General features: G+C 48.2%; 10 protein-coding genes across 10 annotated transcripts; 6 read left to right on the plus strand and 4 right to left on the minus strand.

Annotated features, from left to right (window-relative positions):
- Positions 1 to 452: 452 nt before the first annotated feature.
- Positions 453 to 5,128, minus strand: An16g09140 (uncharacterized protein; the record flags this gene model as incomplete). The annotated part of the gene is made up of 9 exons (XM_059745378.1): positions 453 to 934; positions 988 to 1,135; positions 1,205 to 1,717; positions 1,750 to 1,793; positions 1,841 to 2,039; positions 2,149 to 2,451; positions 2,526 to 2,693; positions 2,786 to 3,099; positions 3,148 to 5,128. 9 exons carry the CDS (start codon positions 5,126 to 5,128, stop codon positions 453 to 455), a joined length of 4,152 nt encoding a protein of 1,383 aa, XP_059604943.1.
- A 583-nt stretch (positions 5,129 to 5,711) lies between these two features.
- Positions 5,712 to 7,597, plus strand: An16g09150 (uncharacterized protein; the record flags this gene model as incomplete). The annotated part of the gene is made up of 3 exons (XM_001398175.3): positions 5,712 to 6,261; positions 6,355 to 7,353; positions 7,416 to 7,597. The coding sequence occupies 3 exons, from the start codon at positions 5,712 to 5,714 to the stop codon at positions 7,595 to 7,597; spliced, it is 1,731 nt and encodes a 576-aa protein (XP_001398212.1).
- A 222-nt stretch (positions 7,598 to 7,819) lies between these two features.
- An16g09160 (uncharacterized protein) lies at positions 7,820 to 8,412 on the minus strand (the record flags this gene model as incomplete). Its single annotated transcript, XM_001398176.3, has 4 exons — positions 7,820 to 7,884; positions 7,949 to 8,013; positions 8,068 to 8,126; positions 8,179 to 8,412. The coding sequence occupies 4 exons, from the start codon at positions 8,410 to 8,412 to the stop codon at positions 7,820 to 7,822; spliced, it is 423 nt and encodes a 140-aa protein (XP_001398213.1).
- Positions 8,413 to 8,996: 584 nt separating this feature from the next.
- Positions 8,997 to 11,114, plus strand: An16g09170 (hypothetical protein; the record flags this gene model as incomplete). Its single annotated transcript, XM_001398177.3, has 4 exons — positions 8,997 to 9,026; positions 9,112 to 9,138; positions 9,440 to 10,088; positions 10,177 to 11,114. The coding sequence occupies 4 exons, from the start codon at positions 8,997 to 8,999 to the stop codon at positions 11,112 to 11,114; spliced, it is 1,644 nt and encodes a 547-aa protein (XP_001398214.3).
- A 768-nt stretch (positions 11,115 to 11,882) lies between these two features.
- Positions 11,883 to 13,455, plus strand: An16g09180 (uncharacterized protein; the record flags this gene model as incomplete). Its single annotated transcript, XM_001398178.3, has 3 exons — positions 11,883 to 11,928; positions 12,061 to 12,249; positions 12,311 to 13,455. 3 exons carry the CDS (start codon positions 11,883 to 11,885, stop codon positions 13,453 to 13,455), a joined length of 1,380 nt encoding a protein of 459 aa, XP_001398215.1.
- A 578-nt stretch (positions 13,456 to 14,033) lies between these two features.
- Positions 14,034 to 15,529, minus strand: An16g09190 (uncharacterized protein; the record flags this gene model as incomplete). The annotated part of the gene is made up of 5 exons (XM_001398179.3): positions 14,034 to 14,552; positions 14,634 to 15,123; positions 15,195 to 15,270; positions 15,335 to 15,384; positions 15,465 to 15,529. 5 exons carry the CDS (start codon positions 15,527 to 15,529, stop codon positions 14,034 to 14,036), a joined length of 1,200 nt encoding a protein of 399 aa, XP_001398216.1.
- A 437-nt stretch (positions 15,530 to 15,966) lies between these two features.
- On the plus strand, positions 15,967 to 19,195 carry An16g09200 (uncharacterized protein; the record flags this gene model as incomplete). Its single annotated transcript, XM_059745379.1, has 4 exons — positions 15,967 to 15,986; positions 16,060 to 16,222; positions 16,283 to 18,509; positions 18,633 to 19,195. 4 exons carry the CDS (start codon positions 15,967 to 15,969, stop codon positions 19,193 to 19,195), a joined length of 2,973 nt encoding a protein of 990 aa, XP_059604944.1.
- Positions 19,196 to 19,381: 186 nt separating this feature from the next.
- An16g09210 (uncharacterized protein) lies at positions 19,382 to 20,040 on the minus strand (the record flags this gene model as incomplete). Its single annotated transcript, XM_001398181.3, has 2 exons — positions 19,382 to 19,755; positions 19,827 to 20,040. The coding sequence occupies 2 exons, from the start codon at positions 20,038 to 20,040 to the stop codon at positions 19,382 to 19,384; spliced, it is 588 nt and encodes a 195-aa protein (XP_001398218.3).
- A 459-nt stretch (positions 20,041 to 20,499) lies between these two features.
- Positions 20,500 to 21,575, plus strand: An16g09220 (uncharacterized protein; the record flags this gene model as incomplete). The annotated part of the gene is made up of 5 exons (XM_059745380.1): positions 20,500 to 20,530; positions 20,629 to 20,652; positions 20,850 to 20,916; positions 21,283 to 21,348; positions 21,467 to 21,575. 5 exons carry the CDS (start codon positions 20,500 to 20,502, stop codon positions 21,573 to 21,575), a joined length of 297 nt encoding a protein of 98 aa, XP_059604945.1.
- Positions 21,576 to 23,185: 1,610 nt separating this feature from the next.
- On the plus strand, positions 23,186 to 26,241 carry An16g09230 (uncharacterized protein; the record flags this gene model as incomplete). Its single annotated transcript, XM_059745381.1, has 8 exons — positions 23,186 to 23,240; positions 23,361 to 23,370; positions 23,455 to 23,954; positions 24,015 to 24,356; positions 24,425 to 24,706; positions 24,754 to 25,307; positions 25,345 to 25,817; positions 25,923 to 26,241. 8 exons carry the CDS (start codon positions 23,186 to 23,188, stop codon positions 26,239 to 26,241), a joined length of 2,535 nt encoding a protein of 844 aa, XP_059604946.1.
- Positions 26,242 to 27,094: the final 853 nt, after the last annotated feature.

Consider the following 27,094-nt stretch of genomic DNA (forward strand, 5'->3'; position numbering starts at 1 on the left):
ATTGCATATATCTGAAAGGAGGTTTTGTCTGGTAATTATATCTTCGCCGGCTACGGGACCGAAGAAAGAGTATTGCTCGGCTGGTCGTCTGGAACGTTCCTGTACCAAAAATTGTTTTTTTTACATTTGACTTCATCAGTCGGTATCTGTGGTGCACTGCACTTGCGTTTGTACGCACTGTTTTGGATCTATATGGGGAAACTACAATATGTAATAATTATCGGCGCTGAACGAATTGCAGGTATACGCGGAACCAATCCTGACAATATACATGTTGACATGAGATTTACTTCCTGTGAGCATGGAGTAGCGTGACCATGCACTCAACCTGCCCCGTTGTATCTATGACAACACTCTAGCCAAGATTTCGTAGAGTTGGTTTCTGAATTAGCTAGCCGGTACTCCGGGCTAGTGCAACATAAGAGCAACAGGTCCCTTACGGGTTGGTGTTGTTAGAGATAGCCAAGGCCATCACCACTGATGGCCTCAAGGTCGGCCTTTATCTCCCATTCACGTGCACCCACGCGTCCTGCGATCTCTGTCTTGCGTTGCTTGCTCATATCTATCCATTTGAACAAGAGATTACCGTCGAGCATACCCCTACCAGCAGTGCCATCGCTCTCCACAGCCCGGAAGGCTCGGGGATTAAGACCGCAGGGATGTTCCAGTGTATTCGTCAGCTGCGACTGTAAAGCAGACAATCTGCGGTATGATTCTTCCGGAATGCAGGTGATCAAGCCAAGAGAGCCGTTCTGTGTGGTCATCAGGACTTGGTGGAGGGGGCTCTGGTTGTCGATATCCATTCCGTCCGAACTGGACACCATCTTCTCTGAAGAGACCATTGTACGTGGCAGAAGAGTCAACGTGGAGGCGAAGTTGCCCATATGAAATTTACTACGGCTAAGCAGCCTGTCACCGTTCGAGGATTTAGGATCTGTGCCAATTAGCTGAGTCCTTGAATAGTGCTTTCTGGCTCTCCTGTCTTACCCTCCGGATCATACTGCAATACATGAATGTTGCAATCGCTGTCGGCCACAACAATGAATAGTCTTTTGCCGTCTGGAAGGAACTCAGCCGCGCACACTTCAAGGTAGTCTAGATCCTTGGCAAAAAGGCTCATTTTGTAGGGCTCCTCCTGAAAAGCGGACATGTTAGCTTGGCATGCTCATGTTGATTCCATAGTGACCGAGCACGGGGACAATACCGAATAGCCTGCGAACCAAACACCTTTCACAGCATCGCCAAGGATGCACATCCCAGTGCCTTTGAGCTCTTTTACGACGCTGACATAGCACTGCATGTCCATGAAAGCAACAGGGAGGAGGCTACCATCCTCCTTGAGGCCTCTGACCATACACTTTTGTCCTTGTGCAACCAGGACGAAGCCCTGGCCACCAATCTCAGATAGCGCAGTCACGGCACCTTTCACTGGTTCTTTGCCAATGAGCTTCAACTTGCGATCTGTCTCAGGGTGATCTGGGTCTGGAACAACCTGCACAACCTCGAAAACATAGATGCAGCCGCGTGAAGGTATGTCTTCGCCCCGGGCGAACGCAGTACCCACAACGATCATGTCCTTGCGTTCGTGGGTGTTTTCCGATACTTCAAGACTTATGTTTTTGATCGCCATGACGTACTCGTCTGCGCCGAGGGAAAAACTGTGCAAATGAAAAATTAGGATGACCGAGTCTTGACGCTGTAGATGATGATCCCATACCTATCGATGATAGACCATGTATTAGGGCTAACAAGCTTTATAAAGCTTCCACGCGCCGACGGGAAAAACGAAATAGCTAGACAGTCTCAGCCTGGTTCCCTCATGGGTAGATAGAGAACAAACCTTCATTGCGCCATTCTGGGTGCAACTCGTCATCCTCAGGCAACTTGAAATCGGTTGCATGACACGTCCCTAGTACGTACATCCCGGAAGAGGTGGAATAAGCTAAGTGGTCAACTTGTTCTCCTAGGTGCACCCTTTTCAAAGTCCACTGGTAATCAAATCGTGTCATAGGGGGCAATTTACAAAACCGAACCGTACTCTGCCCATTAGGTTAGTATATGCTAAAAACGAACTATCATGTGATTGCGAACCTGCGAGTCCAAGTAGATAAACCCCTTACTGCATTCAGGGGTATCTAAGCTGCTTACGCTCCGAGAGTTTTCCCCTCTTAAGCGCAGAAAGTGTGGCGCACTTGCGGATGTCCTGATAATGAAGCCTGCTGAAGCACCAGGCATGAATACAGCACTGAGTCCCGAGATATCGGGCAGGATGCGCAGTGGCCTAGCTCTATAATCCGAACCACTGGGCTGTGTTGAACTGACACCAGGTGGGATCCTTGGCAGGACGCTGTTGGTCTCTTTGGAAAACTTCAGGCTGTGAATCCCTTCAACTGGTCCCGTTGAAACCACAAAAGGCTTGTAGATTATCAAATCATCAGTCTCAGATCGTAACTATCAAGGCTTCGGTTAGCACGCTAGAGCTAGTGATTGAGAGGCGGTACAGAGTGACCACTATGGTGGCATACAATCAAATACGGCGAAGCACTCCATGTTTCCCCGAGATCGGCAACGATTGCCTCTATCAGATTCTCACGTGTGCCAGACCGCTTAGGTGGCTCGCTGGACAACAGAGGCGACAAACCGTCTGTCCCCTCGATTATCGATAGCAGCTTTTGATCGCGGACGCGATAAACCTGAAGATTTCGAAAGCATTAGATGCCATCCACGCAGGGCAAAAGACGACCAGAGCAAGCATTCTCTCGCATAGTGGGTTCATGACACTTACAAAGAGCTTGCAATCGTGGCTGAGTAGAAATAAAAACATGTCGTTCTTGACTGGCTCACTCAGTGTTCGATCGATGGAAGAAAACATCCCGGTTTTGTCGCTGTACAAGCAACAGGATATCCACTTTCCAGATGCTACATCCTCACCAAAGACTACTTCATCAAGGTCTCCACTGTCGTCTGCTTGAAGGAATAATAACGTAGAGTCGTCCCGTAGAATTGCAAGGCAAGAATCGGCCAGACTGGCACTAACAGCCATTCGTTCATCATTGGTGTCATCGTCCCATATCGGGTATATTTGAGTTAAACTCAGGTCTGTTCCGTCAGCAAAGTTACGTCGACACCGGCTTGGTGTGAACTTACCAAAGTCATAACTCCGAACCTCGTTCTTTAGGACTTGGACCACGCGCTTCCTGCTTTCCTGTGTCCCAACGCTAATTGTCACATCTTCGTTAGGGTTGAAATCAGGTGCTCTGAAAGGTTTCAGATCATGGCCATCCACTACGAAGATGAGCGATTCTTCCCTATCGGAACCTTTGACTTCCGTTGCAATAACATAGCATCGCTGCGATTGTTGTCCCATCTTCTCTGACGTTCCTGAAACAGCCTCTTCCTCCCGAGTCAATGAAGCTGTCCAGATGCAGTCTACTGACTCGAGCGAAATTGAGGCGACGACATGAGGATCGATCTCGCGGGCCATTACTACCAAACCACCACTCTTGTGTGAGCCTTGGGAAGCTACTATCTGCAGCTCTGGAGAAGTACTATTAGTACGATCGCCTGTCTTTTCTAGGTTCGTGGATAGCCTCTTTCCCATAGTAATGTCCCTAAGAGGGCCGATGTTGATAAGCTTATCGTGTATCCGGAAGTCATACAGCCCGAAAGCGGATGATTCTCCTGACGGACGGCGGCCGGTAAGTGTTGTGTCCGGAGATGTAGAATAGAGATCGTCTTCGTACACATCGTCGTCACTCTGATCCTCTTCTGACATATCCGCAGAGTCGTCTATCACTTGCTTCGCTTGCAGCCGGTGCTTTTTTGTGCTGGAAGATGAGTAAGAATAGCCTAAAAGCACTGAATCACCATCTTCGCTGCCCAGGAAAATTTTTCCATCACCTATGAAGGTTGAAGCTGCTGCTGCGGAATATATGGAGGTAAGACCTGCGTGAGCCGGCAGTAGGTGAACCGAGATCCCAGAAACTGACCTCCCATCTAACTTGAATTTCACGATGGCCATCTCCCCCGTAGTAAGCACCAAAAGCATGTCCCCACTGCTATCCCCGAGACACTCGACGATACAATTCTCAAGACGCAATGCCAAATCGGACTGGTCAGTCATAGAAAATGATGAGACTTGTCTTGAGAATTCGTTAACTCCAACGGCATTGGTCTTGCCTGCCTGATCGATATGCACTAGTTCGTTGGACCCGATTAATAAAGCACCGCCGACAGGAGGCGGGAGAGCCACCACTCTGAATAAATCACTAGGCAGCCTTGACACGGAAAGTAAAACCGTGGATGCTTGCTGCTCCAAATCTAGCGTAAACACAGTATAGAAAACCACGTCTTTTCTTTCAGGAAGAAGGGCACTTGATGTTGCAACTTGGGAATATAATATGCCAAAGGTCGGCTCCCTATATTCATATAGGAAAGCAAGGCTTATCGGGTGAAGTATGGAAGGATCCAATGTCGTCAAGGGCAGAACAAAAGATGGAGCATATGGAGTTTGATAGACAATACCCTCTTTGGCCTTATCAGCAACAGTACCACCCCCGAGATCGTGATCGGTTGATATTCCTTCCCCGAGGTCTGACCCATAATCATCCATCACCAGGTCATCTCCTGGCTGGTGGAAAGGAATAATGGCGAGATTTCGAATTCCAAAGTTGAATATCGCACATCTACTGCTTGGGTCCACACTGAGGATGCTGCCACAATTATTCAGGTCAGGAACCCACGGACTACGGGTCAGATCATCTCGCTCGTAATAATGAATGGAAATGGTGGAGATGCCACGACGCTCCGGGTCCCATTCAATCAAGCTAAGTTTGGCATTCCGGAAGGCGACCAAAACAGCTTCCCCGCCGCTCTTGCTGTTGAGCACCTTGACCCGACAAAGACCAGTTACAGTCCCCGAAAGTGAATACTCCTTTTCCAAAAGGAGCTTCGTCGATTCCTGCTGGGCGTCGGCTCCTTCCGCATGGGAGGCAACTTTATGCAGCGAATAGATCTGAAGCAGTGATGTTCTAACCACAATCAGATCGTCTGATGTTGCCGCAAGGAAAGGGACCGCCAAAGCATGGGTGACCCCAGTCGGGGGCAATATTTCAGTATAGCACTGCATCATGCGTTTGCCAAACCCGAGAATTGCTTTGCCTAGGAGTATTTTACTCTCCTCGTCAAATCCAGTTTACTCTACTGACCTGCGCAAAAGAAGCATTGCCAGGAAAGTAAAGACGGGCTAAGCAGTTGGTTGTTGTGAACAAGGGGAATGGTCGTGTTAGGCCTGAGAAGACGGCGGCGAAAATAAATAGTAACCCACGCTTTATCATAACATTCCTAGCTAAGACGGGCATGATTGGAGGTTCTGCGCTTCAAGTGCGATGCAGCACGTGATAATACATCTGGCCTGCCAGACGATGACGTAATACATGCGGACTTTTTGACACCAAAAGAAACGTTAATTGATGGACCTCAACGAATCTATTTCCCTACTTGCCTGCCTTGATTATACCTATCGTCATGCCCGTCTTGAGTGATCTGGGTATAAATGCAATCTGAAACAGAATAGCATCTAGCTCGTCTATCCATCCACTCTGGTGTGAAAAGTTCATCGGATCTGGAGTCTTGACAATACATGCACCCAACCCATTGCGGACCTGTTGTCTTTCGCCTTCTGTAGGGCCTAATCTATCTCCATAACCAAGATGGCCCTTTTACAAACATCCCTTATATGGGCAGTATACGCTATTGTGGTAGCTGTTCTGGTAATGGTAGCGTCGGTATTCATCTATACTTATCAAACGCCTCGGGATCGCTCTTCAGTTGTGACGTTCACGTGTATCGTTGCGATTACAAGCTTACTTGCCACTGTTCTTTTGTTGCCGGTGGATGTTGCTTTAACCTCTTCTACCACATCCTCGAAGCTTGGCCAAAGGAAACCCTGGGCCACTCAGGATGAAGTAGATAAGATTGTTTCTCTATTAACGGCTGTGTACTACCTCCTTTACTCGCTTGATGCATTCCTGTGCCTACTCGCAATCCCATTTGTCTATTTCTGGTACGAAGAATATGATGAAGTGGCTGTCGAATCCGGTGAGCAATCTGCCGCCAAACGACTTTGGACGGCGTTTAAGTACACTATCTCGTTTATTGCGATAGTGGTTGTACTTTTCATTGTTGGCTTTCTTGTCCCTGTTGCGAATATTAAGGACAGCAAAGTTTCAGACTATCTCAGGAAGCTTCTGGCTGAGAATCGTAAGATCGCCCTTCGCCTCCCTGCAGCATGTCCCTACTCGCATTCTTTCAAGATACCCGTTCATAATCCAATGCTAATTGGTTTCCATCTAGGTGGCGAGAGGGTCCTTACGTTCACCCTTGGGTTATTGATAACAATGGGTCTGTTCCTTTATATCCTATATACCTCAACGGGCCTTGCTGTTCTTCCCATGAGGATGATACGGGCAGCTCCATCTGTGTCAGATATGACCTGGAAGGCGTCGACGAGTGCACAGCTTGAATCTAATCGAGAGCGTCAGCGCCAGCTGGAAGGTCGCTGTAGAGGAGATCCGGGTCTTCTCTCTTCTAAGGAACGTAGAGAGCTCGATACCCTCGTTCGAGACGAGAGGACACTTATCAGGCGGCAACGCTTGGCAGAAGAGGCTGACGGTGAAGGTCAAAGCCGATTTATGAGGGCATGGCTAAAGACCACGGCTTTCTTCCGCCCATTAAAGCTGCTAGGCGGCATTGCCATTCTCTTAATCACACTTATGATTTGGATATCGATGCTCTTGACGGCAATTGACAAAGCCAAGAATTCTATATGCAAACAGCGTTGCGGATACATACTCAGTGGCATTGGGGTTTTCAATCCCATCAACTGGATATTCGTCCAATCGGCCAAGGTATTTCCGATTGACTACGCCGTCCTTACAGTAGTTGTCCTGTTGCTATTTGGCAGTTCAGTGGTCGGGATATCTACCATTGGCATTCGCTTTCTCTGGATTAGAATATTTCATGTCAGAAAGGGGCACACGTCTCCACAAGCCCTGCTGCTGACCACTGCCATGCTGATGTTGACAATACTAGCATTGGACTATTCGATCCCCATGCTTGTTGCGCCTCAGTACGCGACTTTTGGACCGCAAACATTTTGTGATCGCCCCCAGGGCCAGCAATCAGATTGTTTGACTAACAAACACCTGATCAAGCCATGCTCGGAACTAACAGACAACACGGCTGCCAAGCGAGTCTGCACACCCAGCGTCACTAGTATGTTTCTCAACCGCGTGACGATAAGCTATCCCTTTTTCGGTACAGTATTCTTCTGGTCCCAATTCATCTTCCTCGGTAAGTGGGCACCGTCTGTCTTCATAAAAGCTAGTTACAGGCTAATGGAACACAAATTTCAGTTATCTACTTGCTCGTCTTGGTCACCTCTTTTATCCGCCATCCGAAACTTGATGAACGTTTACTGGATCAAGAAGCTGAGGAGGCCGAGGAGGAACGGCTACTGACAAGCTCTGCAAGAGGTGTTGGTGACACCTATCAAAGTGTTGGTGGACGAAACAACTTCTCGACTAGAGCAGGGTAATAGGTTACTCGGACTTATATTGCCTTACAATGTCGACCTTCAGGGACAGTGATAGCTTGGCTTGTAACATTTCAGTCAAAATTATCCACTGTTATGCGAACGAAAGAGTGAAGCTTCATAAATTACATTGTATGACAACCTGCAGTAATGTGTAATCATCTGAAGTTTGGTATGTGGTAAGAAATAAAGGGCAGAGCTCGAAGAACCCCTTTTTGATAAATCTTAGGGCTTGAGGCGGTCATTCAATAACGCGAGGGCACTCTCGAAAGCCTTCACAACATCGACATCTGAGTCATCATCAGCAACAATGTACATAAAAAGGGGTTTCTGGATGAGACTGATACTACGTACAGTGCTTACGTTTCAGTTCTAGATCGTCTTCAGATGTTTGAACATGTTTCATTTGTGTCTTGAATCTACAATAGCATCAATGATTATGTTGAGAACTCTGGGGACTTTGGAGGGCCAACCTTTTTAAAGCTCTGATTTCATCGCGCATGATGGTTGTCTCCGACCACGCCATGAAGATCTAAAAGAGAATATTAGATAAAGGCCACGAGATCAATCACGTCTGTAAGCACCTCAAGCAACTTGGTGACACGGTTGCGTAATTCTTTTTCAGCATTTTCATGCTTTTCCATAGAAGCGATATATTCTTCTTGGAGCTGGTCCCAATCATAGTCTATAAGGTTCCCTGAAGGTGGAGACATAGTATACTGCTGAAGGGTCTTCAGAGACTCGGTGCGAAGTTCGCTCTGATGCAGATCACTATCAGGGAAACTGGGGCCTGCAAGGTCCCTGCTTAGAGAAGCCATGGCGATGATTAGACTATAGCTTCTTAGACTAAGGATCGAGCATCGAATAGGAGCAGTAGCAGTAGATACAAAAGAGAAATATCTAAGTATGTGGTGCAAGCATGGGTCACGTAATTTTGCAGACCATGCTCACATTTGATGCTCAAGTAACAGGGAACGTACCAGAGCCCCGTTAAATGTTAGCATACACAATTTAAGAATATATGTGGCTCAACTTACACCACCTAGCGCTAGAAGTCGCTCGTTTTGAGTGATGTGGCAGAAGTACGCAACTTATGAACTTGCTTAATGGCTCAGATTAGCATCGAAATCCCTTAAGGAGGGGAAAGCGAGATGGGTCAGGTGATCGCAGCTATCCACCATATTACATCGCACATACTGCTTTCGATTGATATTTTTAAATAGGCTGAAAGTTTTGATCACCTACAGGTCCATCTCACTGCGTCGATCTCCAATAATCTCATCATTCAGCTGTTGGAAACGGCTGGTAGTTGCGGCTAAGCACTATTAGAAACCAAACGCATTATGGGTCTCGGGCGGGTATTCATTGTGTAAAAGCAAGCCAGCTGGCATGCTGAATCGGAATGTCTCAATTGGCTATAGCAATACAGTGGGTATGATTTGTTTATACTAACAACTACTGAACCCGAGCTGGTGAAGTCTCAGCTGCTAGTACTCGGCTGTAATTCAGTGATACAGATACGGGAACTTAAGCACGAAGAAGCGGTGTGTGATGTTATACGACAACCGAGGTCGCTTATGTAAATTAATATGCCTCAGGCTAACAGTCCAGTATACATATACGTATGGTCAGGTGACGTGACGCAAACGGCGTCCCCTTCGTTGGCTTCAGATAACTCAGCTCCATTGATACTTATCGATCATATTTCGTCCTATGTCATCACTTTAGCCGGCTAAGGCATGAGTGCCCCCCTTTTAATGACTTGTTCATGCAACATACATGCTCGGAGCCAGACAGTCGAGTTGGTAATCCATCACCGGAAGCCCAAGGCCATGCGACTGTGAGCTACGGCGGTATCGATCAACCAAGAGTGAGACAAAGCTTGTTGAGATGAGCTGTCACACATGCTTTCGCGCTCCAGCTTCGCGAACACGGTTTTTCTGCCCTACCTGTGCCCGTAATCAGCTGTATCAGCTCCGGGTTGAAACCGCGAGAGTCTTGCTTGAGAAACAATCTATCGCGGAACGTATCCAAGCTGGAGTGATCCTTGAGACAACCCAAGCGGAATGGTCAGGTGAAATCAAAGAAACTTCCATTGCTTACCAGAATGGGCTCTCTACCAAGCGAAGCTTACAAATTATTGCTAAGGGAGAAGCTGAGTCGTCTGAAAGGATGAGGCTACTCGGTGATCAACTCGACAATCTGACTGCTGAAATCAAGGACAAAAGACTTGAAATTTCCCAGCGCAAACTCGCACTCGCGCGGCGGCACTCGGACTCTGAATCTGCACAGTATCAGCTCGGCGAGCGGGAGGCTGCAATTTTGGCCAACATCCAGAACAATACCAAGAGGACGGATCATCTGTGGCATTCACTTCATAGCAAGACTGCAGAGGCCCGGATATTCCTCTGCCGAGAAGCTGCCAATCTTTATGGTTTACAACGGAAAACAAGGAATAAGGAAGGGTTATCCCAAGAGGTCTACACGATGGGCGGTATAGATATCATCGATCTGAGGGACATGAACGGAAAGTTACAGCTCTGCGACTATTAATTAATGTCAGTTAGTAATGCTCAGGACAGGTACCACGCCAGCTTATATTTCTACCTCCCTCTTCAATGTTGCTCACCTTCTCGTCCTTATTTCACATTATCTGTCTCTCAGACTGCCAGCGGAAATCACCTTGCCTCATAAAGACCATCCTATACCGACTATATGCGCGCCCTCTGCGTCCTATCTTTCACGAGATCCAAATTCCGTAGCATACTCGCTACGAAATCCACCATCTGTACCGTCTGGACCTAGAACCGCATCACCTCGTCCTTCCAGACCTCGGCCCCTCTCCATCGACAGAGCACTTCCTAAACTGGCTAGGGAAGACCCCGGAACATATGCACTTTTTCTTGAAGGGGTAACGTTACTGGCCTGGAATGTGTCGTGGTTATGTCGGACTCAAGGCATAAACATAACATCAGAGTCCTGGGAAGAAGTATGTAACATTGGGAAGAATATGTGGCAGCTCCTTGTGGCACCACCTGCGCAGCCATCGACATTATCAAGAGCCTTTGCTGGACGCGACATACAGGCGAAGATGAGAGCATCGAAGGATTCCCCTAGAACTACCATTCAACGCACAATGTCATTCCCTATGCTAGGGCATTACTCGCATGGTACTGCACATTCCTTTCTGGGTGCTGTCGAGGGGGCTGAATTTATGCGCACTTGGAGGCTTCCAACTCCAACAAAGATCGTGGATAAGCTGAAATCAACTCTGTTGGGTGAGATGGCCAGTGCAGAATGGGAGCTGCTGGAAGGCGACTGGGACGACGCAAGTCAGGAACCGAGTGATTCAATGCTCCTTCAACATCCATCCACCACTTCTGCCTCACCGGAGCGACAGGGTAATAATAGCGGGGATAGTGTAAATGGTGCAGTTGCCGGCGCGGGCAATTTGAGTGGGCCTCGTGGACCCACTCGTATGAAGGGTACCAGTGGCTGGACGAAGCTGAGAAACAGGTAGTATCGGATTATACAAATTCTACGGGATAGATAGACTTCATTAGCCAACAGCGCCTGCCAAGAAGTGCATTACCCTTAGACTCCTTTCGTATTTTATCAACAAATTTGGGTAAGAATCATTAGATACCAACAACCACGTGGCCGTACAGAGGAACCCCTTCGCGCGCATTTATACCTCTCCGAATTGGATTCGAATACTCCGTACGGAGTACTTCAAGGAGCGTCTTGCTCTTCACAGCATAATATTATTACCATATAGACATCACTAGCAACCGGTATTTATAGAGAATTTTCCTAGTATAGACTTGACCCTCGTAATCGCCGTCTAAAACATCTGTGGTGTGCTTAGCCTCTCCTACTTCGCTCCTGCGAGATCATCTAGGTTAATCAATCGATCGCTTAAGTGTTCAGCGGTGTTTCTAGCGGTGTGATTAGATAAGCGAGAACCACGGGATTGATTGATAAGATTATCTGGACAAACGAGCCGCGTGTCCGGATTACCGGCAAAGTCTCCCTACGAGTCCAATGTGCGTCCTCCCCTTTAGACATGGAAGGTGCGTCACGTCATTGAAACTGCTCGCTGCCAGAACTTCCGGCGTTATCCCGGTCGTAGAAGCAACTGTATGTGCTCCGCTGCAATGCTAATTATCAACTGCTGATGCGACTTAGGCTGCTTCTGAATCGTTTGTGAGCCGGTGCCGTCGCTCAGTGCTTGTTTTCAGGTCATGGATGCGGCGAGAGTACATCGTTATATGAGAATTAGCCCAGAATGGACGGAAACCAAAGGCCAGATCAGACCGACTTTAGTAGTTCTGGTAAGTCTCCTAAGGCACATACTGTGGGAGATACATATATCTCTCTATCTGTCTTGGCCGGTCCTACTCCCAGCCTGCTTCGCTCCGCACAGCACAATTTCGTTCTCTACTAACGTAAAGATATATCCGTAGGGGCTGAATATATATATCCTCTAATATTCGATATTCCTGAATCTGTTTTGCGGGCAGAGCTTTCCCGACGGAGTTATACTCGAGCTTCTAACGATGACACCTCGACTTGCGGATCAAGGGAGCGAGGCGCCTATAACACGCCGATACATGTCTTTGCACTGTTTCTTATTCTTGTCCTTAGCACGCTAGGTACAATTCACTTTCTGTTTGGCGTCTTGGGTGATTGGCTGCTAACTCATGGTTGTATTAGCGTGCTCATTCCCCGTTCTTGCTCGTCGGTTCCCGCGCCTCCCAATTCCACGCCGGTTCCTTTTCCTTTCTAGACACTTCGGAACAGGCGTACTTATTGCAACAGCTTTCGTACACCTCCTACCTACAGCATTTGTCTCATTGACCGACCCTTGTCTTCCTCGTTTCTGGAGCGAGACCTACCGTGCCATGGCCGGCTTCGTGGCTATGATCGCTGTATTTGTTGTAGTCCTCGTTGAGATGTTCTTTGCATTGAAAGGTGCAGGTCATGTCCATGGGAGCGAATACGACCAGTTAATCAGCGACGTCGGTGCAGATTTCGCAAGTGACGATCAAGACGAAGACACTGATTACGGAACCGGATTGGCCGACAATGTCCACCTTGACAGCCTTGGGGAAGACATGACTCTACGCTCTCCCGCGTCACTTGGAAGATCCCCAGCTAATGGGCCTTCAAGGCCAACTAATAAGGACTCGGCTGTGCCAACCGAACTCAACGACAGGGAGTTTGGAGAGTCACATACCTTTGAAGATACTCGCATTAATGCCCAGAAGAATCGGGATGAGCAGCCGTGGCATTCTGATCACCGTCGGTCTCATGGTAGCGTACATCAAGGGACCGATATCGAGTCATCCAGGCAGAATCCGCAACGCCAATTGCTTCAATGCTTGTTGCTCGAGGCCGGAATTCTCTTCCACAGTATTTTCATCGGAATGGCTCTCAGTGTTGCCACGGGTACATCATTCATCGTCCTTCTTGTGGCTATCTGCTTTCACCAGACCTTTGAAGGATTTGCTCTCGGATCACGGATAGCGTCTCTGATCCCTGATCTCTTTCCCCCGTCATCGTACAGACCGTGGCTCATGGCGCTTGCCTATGGAACTACTACCCCCATAGGGCAAGCTATGGGACTTGTTCTGCATAATCTTTATGATCCAGCAAGTACCACGGGCTTACTTACAGTGGGGATTACTAACGCCATCAGTAGCGGGCTATTATTATTTGCGGGGCTTGTTGAACTTCTAGCAGAGGATTTCCTTAGTGAATCAAGCTATGCGACGCTCAGGGGTCAACGGCGTGTCGAGGCTTGTGTAGCCGTTGCAGGAGGCGCTCTACTCATGGCATTTGTTGGGGCATTTGCCTGAACATCTCCCACCTTTTTCCTGTTGATGAGGCGATGTAGCCAGTATATCCTAAAAATGCCATCAAGATTACGACTTAATCAAGAGCTAATAGCTAAGATATTTGGGTGCATCTAGGCGCTTTTGGCTAATGGATCTTTACGTAGTATTTAGCAGTAGCAGACCGCCGTATGCTAAGCGTGGGTGAGCAACCGTGATTGAGCATCCTAGTAGTAGAATGACCATGTATAGTACATGACAAATTGGCCATCAGACCTCAATATCTTACTAGTAGTATTGAGACAGAATGTTACAAGGTTATGATTATATCTTACACTGCTAGTGACGGAACTTCCGTACTAGTATGTTGATTGACGTGCTTGCGCCAAGATAAACAGGATAAGACTGTATATCCGAGAAAGGAGTAAATTCACTCATGTATTTATTATATTGCATTTCATCAGAGTCGAAGACCCACTCCACTCACCCCGACCCAAGACATGGTGCCCGGCCTCAGAGCATCGGCAAGGGTATTAGATCAATTTGCTGTCCTCATATTTCGCGACACAGGATTTAATCCTCCAGGTGGAATAATTCCTAATTTAGACGAGGGATTCCACTACCATGGCACTAGCACCACCACCACCGTTGCAAATTCCGACACAGCCGAGCTTGCCCTTCTTTGCCTTGAGGACTCCGAGCAAAGTAGTCAAGATTCTAGCACCACTGGCACCAATAGGGTGACCAATAGCCACAGCACCACCATGAAGGTTGACCTTTTCTTCAGGTAGGTTGAGGAGCTTCATGTTCGCGAGAGCAACAACGCTAAAGGCCTCGTTGATCTCAAATGCATCGATGGAGTCCTGAGTGACACCCGCATGCTTAAGCGCCTTGGGAATCGCCAGCGCAGGAGCAGTCGTGAACTTGCTGGGTTGGTGTGCAGCATCTCCCCAACCGAGAATCTTTGCAACAGGCTTGAGGTTCAGCTCTTTAACCTTGGCCTCGGAAACCAAGATAACAGCGGCAGCCCCGTCGTTGAGAGGAGAGGAGTTGGGGGCCGTCACAGTTCCAGAGCCAGGAATGAAAGCGGGCTTGATGCTTCGAAGCTTATCAGGGTTGAGCTAGAAGATAAGAGCCAGAAGAGTCAGTTTGACATGAACGACCTGGACCGAATACCCTCACGTGGTGGAATGGGTTCTCACATTCTTGGGCTCATCATCTTGAGACACGGTGACACCTGGTTTACCCCTGAAGCCGGGTAGTTCAACAGGTGCAATCTCTTCGTCGAAAAGGCCGGCCTTCTGGGCAGCTTGGGCCTTTTCGTAGGTCCGAATAGCATAATCGTCCTGCTGTTCCCGAGTGAATTCATGATCCTGGGCACACTCCTCAGCCTGCAAACCCATAAGCTCCTGCTTTCCCGCATCTGTCAGGCCATCTTTCATGATCCCATCCACCAGGCTCTGGTGGCCATACTTTGCGCCATTGCGGAGGTTTGGAAGGTAATGTGGGGCATTGGACATGGACTCAGTACCGCCGGCCACAACGATGTCTGCATTACCAGTCATGATGGTCTGAGCGCCCAAAATGACCGCCTTCAAACCCGAGGCACAGACCTTGTTAACAGTGGTGCAAACGGTTGACTCGTCAAGTCCGGCGCCAAGAGCGCATTGTCTGGCGGGGTTCTGTCCGACACTTATTGATTGGGGTAATTAGCATGCATCATGGCAAAGGGTGTAATGGACACAGGAAGCGAAAGAACTCACTTTGCAGAAAGAACGTTGCCGAAGAAAACCTCTTGTACATCGGAAGGCTTGATGCCGTCGACTTTGTTAAGAGCAGCTACACATCGGAGCAGTCAGCGATCAGGGGCACATCATCCATCGCTTCAGCGCTGCAGGCATACCTTTGATCGCATGGGAACCCAGCTGCGGAGCAGTCTGGCTCGAGAGAGATCTGCAAAAAGAAATGTTAGGATCAGCTTCGTTATGGACCATCTATCTGAGAGCCTGTGGCGGCCTGGCTTGAAGTCTCACCCCAGGAAAGAGCCCACTGGAGTGCGGGCGGCGGAGACAATGTAGACCGGAGGTAGGGAAGACATGGCGCAAATGCGTGCTTCTGGGGGCAAGCAATTTCGGGAAGGGATGAGGAAAGTAGAAATATCAAAGGAAGACCGGCAGGCTATTCGAATAAATAACAAATGAGGGTGAATTGGTAGCTCAGGCCACGAGGGAACGAACGGGATGAACTGTTTGCTTCCGAGTCGGTCACTAGTAGGCCTGCCCGCCGCCAGCCCCTCCTGACAACAATAATAATTACCCTATTTTTTTCGCCTCGGGAGGCGGGGCGGCGGCCACGGACAAATGTACTGCTTTCGGGGTAACTTGCCGGAGCCGTGCAAACACGCCAAGCTCGGACCCGGAGCTACTAGAAACTTATCGCCAAACCGACGCGAGCCTCTCTCCAGCTGGTGGACGAGGCCGAGAGAAAGGAAAAGTAAACCCGGAAGATACGCCTCTAGTCCAACCACGTTGGAAAATGGACGATCTTTACGATGAGTATGTCTCAATTGGTCACCATGTCCCTCTTACCGCCCTGACACAGCTGATTGTTCTCTTTGCTTTCCGGCAGGTTTGGCAACTATATTGGAGAGGTAGATGGGTCGGACGACGAGTCTCCGCATAATGAGGATGCCCATCCTCAGGCTTTCGCTTTTGAAGAGGCGTTCGGGGATGGCGATGTTGATGAAGCGCATGACGTTGATGAGCAACAGTTAATGGATGTCGACGGTAGAGTTACCTTACCCATACTCACCTTGTTTGCAAGGTTCGCCTTACTGATTCCAGTCACAGAGGGTCCGTCGAACGCAGTCATCCTTCACGAAGATAAACAATACTATCCCAGTGCGCAACAGGTGTATGGCCAGGATGTCGAGACCCTGGTGCAGGAGGAGGATGCACAGCCTCTGTCCGAGCCCATCATCGCCCCGGTCCAACAGAAGAAGTTTGCGATCGAAGAAGCCGAATTGCCTCCCGTCTATTATTCACGGGAATTCATGACGGATTTGCTTAGCTACCCGGATCAAATAAGGAATATTGCTCTCGTCGGTCATTTGCACCATGGGAAAACGGCTTTCATGGACATGCTGGTCACTCAGACCCATGATCTCACCGGTCGCCTCGAGAATCGAACAGGCAAGCGGAAAGAGGAACAACTACGCTATACCGATATTCACTTTTTGGAAAGAGAAAGAGGTCTTTCCATCAAAGCGTCACCCATGAGCTTGGTGCTCCAGGGTACAAAGGGCAAATCCCACTTGTTTAACGTCATTGACACCCCAGGGCATGTGAATTTTGTGGACGAGGTGGCTACTGCATGCCGGTTGGTCGATGGCGTTGTCCTTGTAGTAGATGTGGTTGAAGGCGTCCAGGCCAACACCGAGCAAATAATCAAGCATGCTATCCTCGAAGACTTGCCGCTCACATTGGTTGTGAACAAGATGGACAGATTGATTCTCGAATTGAAGATACCTCCCAACGACGCTTATTTCAAATTGAAACATGTGATCGAAGAGGTCAACACTATCATCGAGAACGTACTGCCTGGGCAGGGCGCTGCAAGGCGGCTGAGCCCTGAGAAGGGAAATGTTGCCTTTGCTTGCGCCTCCATGGGCTGGTGCTTCACGTTGCATTCATTTGCTAAGATGTATGCTGAGACGCATCCACAAATTGAAGCAGCCGAATTCTGTTTGCGCCTATGGGGCGATATATTTTTCAATCCAAGAAGCCGAAAATTCACACGGAAAGGAGTGGAAGAAAGCTCTAAAAGAACATTTGTCCAATTTGTCCTGGAGCCTATCTACAAACTTTACTCGCACACATTAAGCGAGAGCCCGGAGGACTTGAAGGAAACGCTTTCTAGCGTTGGTATTAGTCTTAAGCCGTCGCAGCTCAAGACAGATGCAAAGACTTTACTCAACCTTGTCTGTGAACAGTTCTTCGGGTCTGCAACAGGCTTTGTGGATATGGTTCTCCAGCATGTGCCTTCGCCTGCAGAAGGTGCTCAAAAGAAACTTGATCGGTACTACACTGGGCCTCTCGATTCTAAGGTGGCAACAGCTATGGCTGCCTGTGATTCTGATGGTCCACTGGTCGTACATGTTACTAAACTTTTTAACAGCTCGGACGGTTCAAGATTTCATTCTTTTGGCAGGGTAATGAGCGGCACAGCTCGTCCTGGCCAACAGGTCCGTGTCCTTGGCGAAGGCTATACTCCCGAAGATGAAGAGGACATGGTGATTGCAACCATTTCCGACACATGGATTGCTGAGTCCTGCTATAACATCCCAACAAGCGGCGTACCTTCCGGCAACTTTGTTCTTCTAGGAGGCGTGGATAATTCTATTGTGAAGACGGCGACTATCGTGCCTCTCACCTTGGAAGACGACGAGGATGCATACATCTTCCGATCGATTCGACATATCACAGAGTCCGTCTTCAAAGTTGCTGTCGAGCCAGTTAATCCGTCTGAGTTGCCCAAGATGCTTGAGGGCCTCCGAAAAGTCAACAAAAGCTACCCGTTGATATCTACAAAGGTGGAGGAGTCTGGCGAGCATGTAGTTCTTGGAACGGGCGAGCTATATATGGACTGCGTGCTTCATGATCTACGAAGATTGTATTCTGAAATGGAGATCAAGGTTTCAGATCCTGTTACGCGCTTCTGCGAGACTGTTGTGGAGACCTCGGCTATCATGTGCTATTCGATCACGCCAAACAAGAAGAACAAAATAACGATGATTGCGGAGCCTCTGGATGAAGGGATCGCCGAGGATATCGAAAGCGGTGCTGTTAATATCAAAGACCCAATTCGCAAAGTGTCGCGCTTTTTCGAAGAGCGGTATGACTGGGACAAACTTGCAGCCAGAAGTATTTGGGCTTTCGGTCCAGATGAGATGGGCCCCAACATCTTACAGGATGATACGCTACCATCGCAGATCGACAAGAAGTTACTCGGGAGTGTAAGAGATTCTATCACGCAAGGTTTCACTTGGGGCACACGAGAAGGTCCGCTTTGCGAAGAACGTAAGTACACCATGCTTTCTTTGAGTGTTTGAGGATTATAGCACCCAGATCCTACGCATAGGAATTACATTGCTATAAACGCTGAAAAAAAAAGCGGTTCATTGCGACTAACTGCAAAAATAGCCATTCGAAATGCGAAGTTTAGGCTCACCGACGTTTCTCTCGCCGACCAAGCCATTTACAGGGGTGGTGGTCAAATCATTCCCACAGCTCGACGAGCGATTTACTCATCTTTCCTCATGGCATCACCACGCCTAATGGAACCTATCTACTCTTGCACGATGACTGGACCGGCGGACGCTGTCGCATCAGTGTACACAGTCCTTTCAAGGAGAAGGGGCCATGTACTCTCCGATGGCCCCATAGCAGGAACTCCACTCTATTCCGTTCGTGGTTTGATCCCCGTGATAGATTCGTTCGGATTTGAAACAGATCTTCGAATCCATACACAGGGCCAAGCTGCCGTTAGTCTTGTCTTCGATAAGTGGAGCGTCGTCCCAGGGGATCCATTGGATCGCGATGTCAAGTTAAAGCCCTTGGAGATGGCACCCGCCATGGCCACAGCCCGCGACTTCGTTTTGAAAACGCGGAGACGTAAAGGTTTGGCTGAGGACGTCACTGTGAGCAAGTTCCTGGAACCAGAGCTCTGGAAAGGTCTGAAGGAAAGTGGCGTTTTGGACTCCTGAGCTATTTTGTCGATAGATGGAACGAAGCAGCAACAAGCGCCCGTAAGTGGTTCTTGTTTTTTTTTCCCATATTGTTGTATGACTATCGGACGTTGAATCAAGTCACCATCGAAACGTGTATTCTTGTGACATAGTAGAAACGCCGATGAGGGTCATAAACGGCGTCCGAATAGCAGTACGATTGGTTTATTGGCATGTTTCGAGCATCTTTGCAATGACGCCCATTAGCGTACCATTTTCGAGTGCAGCAGCCACCCTTTCTTTGTCGGCCAATTGCTTATTGACTTCATCGGCTGTACTATGCGTCCCTTCCTTTATCCGGACATCCACGCGAAAACGCGGAGGTAATGATTGCTCCAATCGAACTCGCACACCAAGACCTATAACCGTAGCCAGACTGCAATGTGTTATCGTCGGGGTTATGAGAACGGATACTGTCCGAAGAAGCGAGCTCGGTACATCCGGCAGTGTTGGTTTTATAGAAATATCAGGCAGCGAAACGACTGCCAAAGCTCCGAGTGAAATGGGGTGTTCAGGGTCGGATATGGTCGACACAAGATCTGAAGAGATTGTCAGATTATAGGCTCCCAGGCGATTCGTTCCCCTTTCTTAGAACCAACAGTGAGCTTACCGTAGATCTCCTGTTCATCAATCGGCTCTTCCATCAAATCAACATCTTCATCAGATTCTTCCGATTCACTAATACTGAAGTCGGTGGGATCCGCTGGAGAGGGGAGCGCTGACGCAAGGATTCCGCCTCTGTAAGTGCCCGCTTTGCGAGATGAAGGACGCAGACGGGTGGGAAGATCTGCAGCATTCAAAATAGTCGGATTCGAGTTTTGCATCGCGGACTCCATTATCCTTATGCTACATACAAGTGGTTATCGACAAAGCGCGCAAGAAGCACCGAGAGGGGAAATGGAGGCAAGAAAGGGATGGTAAGCCCTAGCACAATGCGGCGGATTGAAGAAATGGAACAACCTTTTTCCAGATGATTGCTTTGAGTGATATCGGCCTTAGAAAAAGGGAGAAGGAAAGCTTCTCAGCACTTATTGCCAATGGCAGACAATACTCAAACAGTGTTCTATGTCTTTGATCTATACTAGTTGTTTTATGGGTCTAATAAAATAGAGAGAACGGAAAATCAGAGTGAGGAGGAAGAGGAGAATATATCGGTAGAAACAAATGCGTGCAGATACACAAGAAGTGCGTATGGACATCAACCTGGTGGGCAACGTACAACTTCGGGCGGGCGGACCAGCCCATCGAGTACCCAAGTATACATAGGCACTCCAATAATCCAAATGGCTCTTTCAAACACAGCAGCGCTACGCAGTAAGTATAAGTTTATCCATGCTGTCAATACTTCCAACACCAACAACATCATAACCTATTTATGTATAGCCAGACACCAAAGGATACTCGGGTTCTAGATCCTGTGAGTGTAAGAAATCTTAGTAAGTGAGCAGCAGCGATTACTAGTCGTTATACGTAGGACCAAGGAGTCCCGCCCTAGCAAGCTGTTGTGTTCCCTGGGCGGGCGAGGAGAGGAGGTGGGGGAAAGGGAATGTTTAGAGAATGACGCATCACTGCTAAATAATCACTTAAATAGCTGGTGAATATTTTTCTTATATTGCTTGATAATAATAACTAGTGTGCCCCGGGCAAATTACTCCTGCAAAGGTCCTCCATAGTTTCATACGTAGCTTGTGTCATAGCAGGTACTAATTTGAACAGTACCGTAACCATGAGCCGTGCCCAAGGGAAACACTAAGCTTACCACTCTGACAAGCATGATCGGACAGCTTTTGGGGGATACCCTATCTATCGCTTCAGCCCCGGGGTCATTGGTCTTGATTGATGAAATAATGACACTCCTCGGGGTAAAAAAAGCCTAGACATCTTGACATTGGCGTCAGCTGAAGGAAAAGGGGAGGAGAAGGGGGCGGTCAGTGTCACATTACGATCAAGGCATCTTCTACACAGTACATACAGGTAATTAAAAACAATGTTCCATTGATGGAGGATGCTGCTAGTACTAGTCTAGTCTATTTATCTACTACTATCTATCTACTACTACAGAGTAGCTACATGGGTACTGGATACGGTGGACTAGATAGCGCGCACGAGGGCGTGGATCGTGTATTACCTAAGTACGCATGGGCGGGGGAAGTCTAATTACTACAATATACTGAAGCACTAACTAGATACCTAAGTCACACAATTGCGCGCAGAAAAAGAGGAAAAAAGACCCCTAATAAGAATCAATAGTTGTATGGCGCAATCCGTAGTTCGGCGCACTATTTTCAAAGCCAAGAAGATCAAGATCATTTTAAACCCCGATTTTAACTTGGGATCGTCCTTCCCGTGGAGGGGATGAGGGGGGCCGCGGTCCCATTAAACCGACGGCCATGAGGCCTACATTAAAACACACTACTTCCTCTGGGTGCCATTGGAGACCGAGGGGGGGTTAGTTCGCAGAGGCCCCTCAAACTTCCGAGACGATCCTCAGAAAGTGGTGCATACCTAGACCAAAGATCCTTCCACCACGCGCCCGCTTCTACTCCTCCTCAGGGTATTGAGCGTGTTTACCCACCCCTGTTGTTGGGTCTCCGCACAATCGTCTCTTTATTATTGACTGATCGCTCGGATCCCCGTGCACTACTACGAACCACACTGTCTGCTATTATCTACGGCTCAACTACCAGGAGAATGAGGCGGCAAAGAGTGATGACTTAGCTAAGGAGACCGCATCAGTTCCCGGCATCCTCCCCAATCCTATACGGAGATATTAATTCCATCCGGGAAATCATTGATTGTATCGGTGGGCTCTCGATTCCCCTGATGCTCTTATCTTCTTTGCGTCTGCTATTCCAAGCCTCTACTCCGTACTGCTCTTGCAATTGCCCATCATCCCAGGCCCGGCGTTCTGATCCTCTAGCCGTCTCCATTCGAATCCCGGTTCATGCAAATGGTGACTTTCGCCTCGGAGTGTGATGCGCCAATCGACTTCATCTTCCTTCAAACTGCAAAGTCAATGGCGAGGTACCCATACTGACGTTACTGGTCTACGATGCAGACTGGATGAAAGTCATTCAACCCAACATATCAGGTATCAACAACTCCTCCGCTTGCTCAACGTTCCTCTTTATCATATTTCGTGGATCTCTTCTCGTATCTCAATGTTGGCCGCTCTTGGATTTCCGGCATGTGCAGGAAGCACTTTCTTATTCCTTACCCTCTTTGAGTTTGCCCTTAATGATAGCCTTTTCTCCGTCGCTAGCCCGGATTGTCACTGTTACCCTACCTTCATTTGTCCTCACTTCTTGTCGTCGTCCACAACTGACATTTTGTAATATATAATCGCAGCTTCTTCATATCTTTCCCTTTTCTGACCTTCTAAGTCTCATTTGTCGCCGCTTAATGGATCCGCAGCAAACTCGACCTAATTAAAGCTTACGTTTTGTGAAACTGTCAGTCGCGCCAATACCCCAGGACAAATTTCCGCTACTCCCATAGCTGCGCTGTCTTTATTACACCCATCTATGACTCGGAGACTGATCAGATTGATCCTAGGAGACCATAGTACAGAGACTACAAGTCACACCTTATTATCGCCGGCTGACGCTGTCTTGTTCCCGCGGTTGACGATAGATATTCCTACCTTACTACATCGTTTTTCTCGGTCGCAATCCATTATACCTCCTCCCCCTATCCTTTCCCTGCTTAGGACAAGAGTGACCGTTATTGCACAAGTGTGGGATTGAAGCTACAATAGTGCGAACACCATCCCAGCGCCCATCAAGTCGACAGTGAAAGGTTCAGAATACATTCCACATTGGTTCCGTCCGCATAAGGCAGGTCCTGCGGATACTCTCCTTTGCCTTAGTTTTTTTATATTTTTCTTCCGAATACCCGAAAGTTGTTGCATGCTGGTCCGGTCCACATTTCCTGGGCTGCCTCATAGCTTGAGTCGCTGTCCGTGCTAAGATGCAAGGCTTCACATTCACACCCCCGACGGGCCCACCAAGGGAAGGCCAGAAAAGTAAGACCCCCTTCCCCCGGTAGTTACCATTTGGATAAATTGCCCGTTTATGGCTTTCATTGTATGTTGACGGCTCTTGATACAGACTATGTATTCGTCGATGAACATAACAGGCATAAGAGGCTCAAAGGTATGTTTGACCGAATGTGGACTTGACTTCGTTGCGTCTGATTAAAAGCCTATCTTCAGTAATGCGAGCTTGCAATGGTTGCAGGAAACGGAAGATCAAGTGTGATGCTGCTACGACAAACACATGGCCTTGTTCGGCATGCACACGCTTGAAGTTAGTATGCGTTCCTCCAACAATCGGGCATGATGGCGAATATCCTGCAGCGGAAAACGTTGAAACCAATCCTGTCGACTCGTTAGGCGCGTCTAACGCTGCAGAACCCTCACTATCGTCATATCCCAGCTCCCAAGCTTATCGAGATCCCGGACCACCTTCAATGGGTGGCATGCACCCATATAATGACAACATTGGGATCTATCCGCAATTTGCGCATTCTACTCCAGGTCAGCCAAATGTCTACGACATGAGATCGTCCCAAGTGGCCATGCCACATCACCAATATACTCAGTCACAGATGTTCTCCAACGATCAAACCCAACCTTTGGGAACCGCAGAAAGTGACATATACACTGAGCATGATCAATCTACTGCAGAGAACCTCAGCGAGGTCTTAGGGGAGCTCAAGATAGACGAGACTGGTATTGGTGAGATATACTAGCCTTCGTAACGTGTCTTACAGACGGAATGTATTAACCTAGTCTCAGCGCCGTACATCAGGCAGCAACGAAGGGAGAGGGCTGAGCCAGAAATCCCGACCCAGGATGAAGTAGACGAGAAGTTACCACCCCTTAGTACCGGAGCTGGCGCCACTATACGCATCCCGCCCGAATTGATGCCATCTGATGACGAGGTCATGAACTACTTCAAGATATATTTTGATGATATACATCCATACGTCCCTGTCATCCATCGATCTCATCTGTACTATCAATGGCAACACGAACGAAGTTCAATATCTCCGCTTCTGCTAGAGGCACTATTTGCGTGCGCAGGGAGGCTATCGGACGACCCGGCTCAAGGAGCACAGTGGCTCGCATTAGCAAACAGTGAGGCGACGAAGATACCCACGCACCTGTGTACCACGTCGTATGCTGACTGCAAACCGTCTTGTTAGGGCACGAATCTAGTTTTATGGACGAACCTCGCCTCAGTACGATACAAGCTCTGCTTCTGTTATTGAAGGCTCGAGAGTCACGGCCAAAGAAGGGTTATTATTACCGTTCTTGGCAAACTGTTAAAACAATCATCTCCATGGCGAAGGATCTGGATATCCATGAACACAACAATCTCCACACGGAAGGCAGGTCTTGCGACTTGAATCCTGTAGAATGCTTGGTGCAGACAAGGGTCTGGCAGGCCCTCTTGGTAGTCGAAGTCATGATAGGGGCGCCGCAGGGTACGTCTTCTGATCCTCATAGGTATATACTGGCTGACGATTCTCAGGGCGCTCCGATTACGGTGTGGACCATGAGACAGTAAATATGAGTCCGACCTTGGATATCAGAGGCCTTGATCAGTTCGAATTGGATCGGTCAAGGCAGTATGCATACTTCGTCCGGAATGCACGCCATATTCGCATCATTGCCGATATATACCATAAGATAAAGAAACAGAAGGATTGGGGGGCTAACCCTAAATTCGTTGAAAAGAATCCTCTCTTTACCGACTGGCTTCAGAGTTTACCACCGGATCTTCAAGTCAACTATCCTCCTGATGGCTCACCACCATGGATTCCATCACATTTCGTCGGGAATATGCATTCCCACTGTCATCTTGGTATTATCCTGTTACACCGTCCACAATTGATAGCTTCCAAGTCTTTTGCGGCAGGGGGCGGTTGGAAGATGCATATGGCGTTATGCTACTCTTCGGCGAAATACCTTTGTAGGCTTCAAGAAGCCATTTTGAACCGCTTTGGGCTCTCTGGCCTGCTTTTCATGCAAAGAGGCATAAATTTCACAATCTACACCATTTTGACATGCACAATGCTGCACCTTGTGAGAATTCTGAGCCTTTTATACTATTGACGGTCAGCTAATGCTACAACAGGTGGCCATAACGTCTCCAGACCCGAACTTTCACACGGACGCGCGGGAATACTTCACACGGCACATGCGAATACTTGAGCGATGTTCTTCCGCTTGGCCTATGCCAGAATTACAAGCGCAAATTGATTCTTTGCGCTTCGCCTTTTCAGCTGATGTGAACCGACCTTTCGAATTGAAGCCAACTTTCCCGTACGGGAGTCCCTCCGAGCCATATCACCCAAGCCCGCCACTAGATTCACATTACGCTTCTCAAATCAATCAAGTACCTGGCGTTCAAAGTAGAGTGGGTTATGCAGCTTATCCTGTAACCCCTCCAATATCAGCTGGTACTGAAGATTCAAAGTCCGATTCCTCTCAGCTCCAACCGTTGGGATTAATTCCCTCTCAATCGATCTCTACCCACGGACTGAACGCGCCTTTAGTTGATGAAAATAGCTGGGATCCTACTCGCATAATCAAGTAAGAGCCCTTTTTTTTTTTTTTTTTTTTTTTTTTTTTTTTTTTTTCCAAGAAAAGAGTAATGTACACCGAGAAATGGTTATTGACTTGTTCGAAACTGTCTAGTCAATGGGATATGGCATTTTCTATCGGTACACCCACTGTGACAACAAATTCCCCACCAATGGCCTTGAGCAATCCAGCCCAGACCGTTCAACCTTCTTTACCTGACCACTTCCCCGTACAATATGAGCAGCAATCAAAGGTCACCCCGGTCGCACCAGCTCCCATGCCACACACTCAATTCACCGGGCAACAAGTTTTGTTCACGGCACGAGACTGGCAACAAAGTGTTGCTAGTGTGTACGATCCAAACGGTCTCAAACGGCGGTGGAATTATTCAGTCGACCTAGGAACCGAAAGCACTTCAAAGCGCCAGCGGTAACGCGTTCTATTCAGCACAGCTGGAAGACTGGGGGCTCATTCAAAACGCAGGGGCACTCCTAGAGTTATTGGTGGCTACGAATTATAGCGCCTGCCAGAGAGATTCGCTCTTTTCACCTCGGCGTGTCCTTTTTGGTAGCTGGTTCTTATAAGTATGCTGGTCATGTTACTATGCTCCCAAAGCAGACATGCTTTTCATGTACAAAATGATGGCTTATCCAAATGAGTACCACGCAACGCCCAAAGTTTCACCTACTGCTTCTCTCTCTCTCTGTTCTTGTAACGTAAGAATCTCATTAAACCCAACGCTGCAATCGCATACGGTCTCTATCACTTCGCATTGAAACAGAACGTCCGCCCACTGAACTTGTTTTCAATAACCCTGAAATTATTGTTGGGCTACTTCAGTCGACTGAGATGATCTCCATCGCTTGCAATGACTGCTATGCAATTGCACTATGTGGCGACCTCAATAACATAATATTATAATTACAATAATTAATGAGACGGGCAGGAACAAAGACCCGGTACATTGAAAATGCTAAGATTCGCAGTATAGGTTACAAACCAAGCACGCCGTCGGGAATAGAGTTGGAAATGTTATGCACAGGCTGTCGTTGTAATATTATCGCTGTAGAACATGCACTTGTAGCAAAAATTGACCTGCGAAAAACCACACCTTGATGTGTGTGGGACTTTCAGATTATTCACTGCCAATCGGGGCTCTCTTGCTCTTGGGAAGTGGTGATGATGCCCGAGGCAATACTCGGCATAAATCGGTAGCCAGGAAAAGCCAACGTGTTGGGCAAACCCTTCAAAAGTTAATTGCGTCGATTAATACCGATGCGCTCTTC

This window comes from Aspergillus niger, assembly GCF_000002855.4.
Source record: "Aspergillus niger supercontig An16".
NCBI classification, from domain to species: Eukaryota; Fungi; Ascomycota; class Eurotiomycetes; order Eurotiales; family Aspergillaceae; genus Aspergillus; species Aspergillus niger.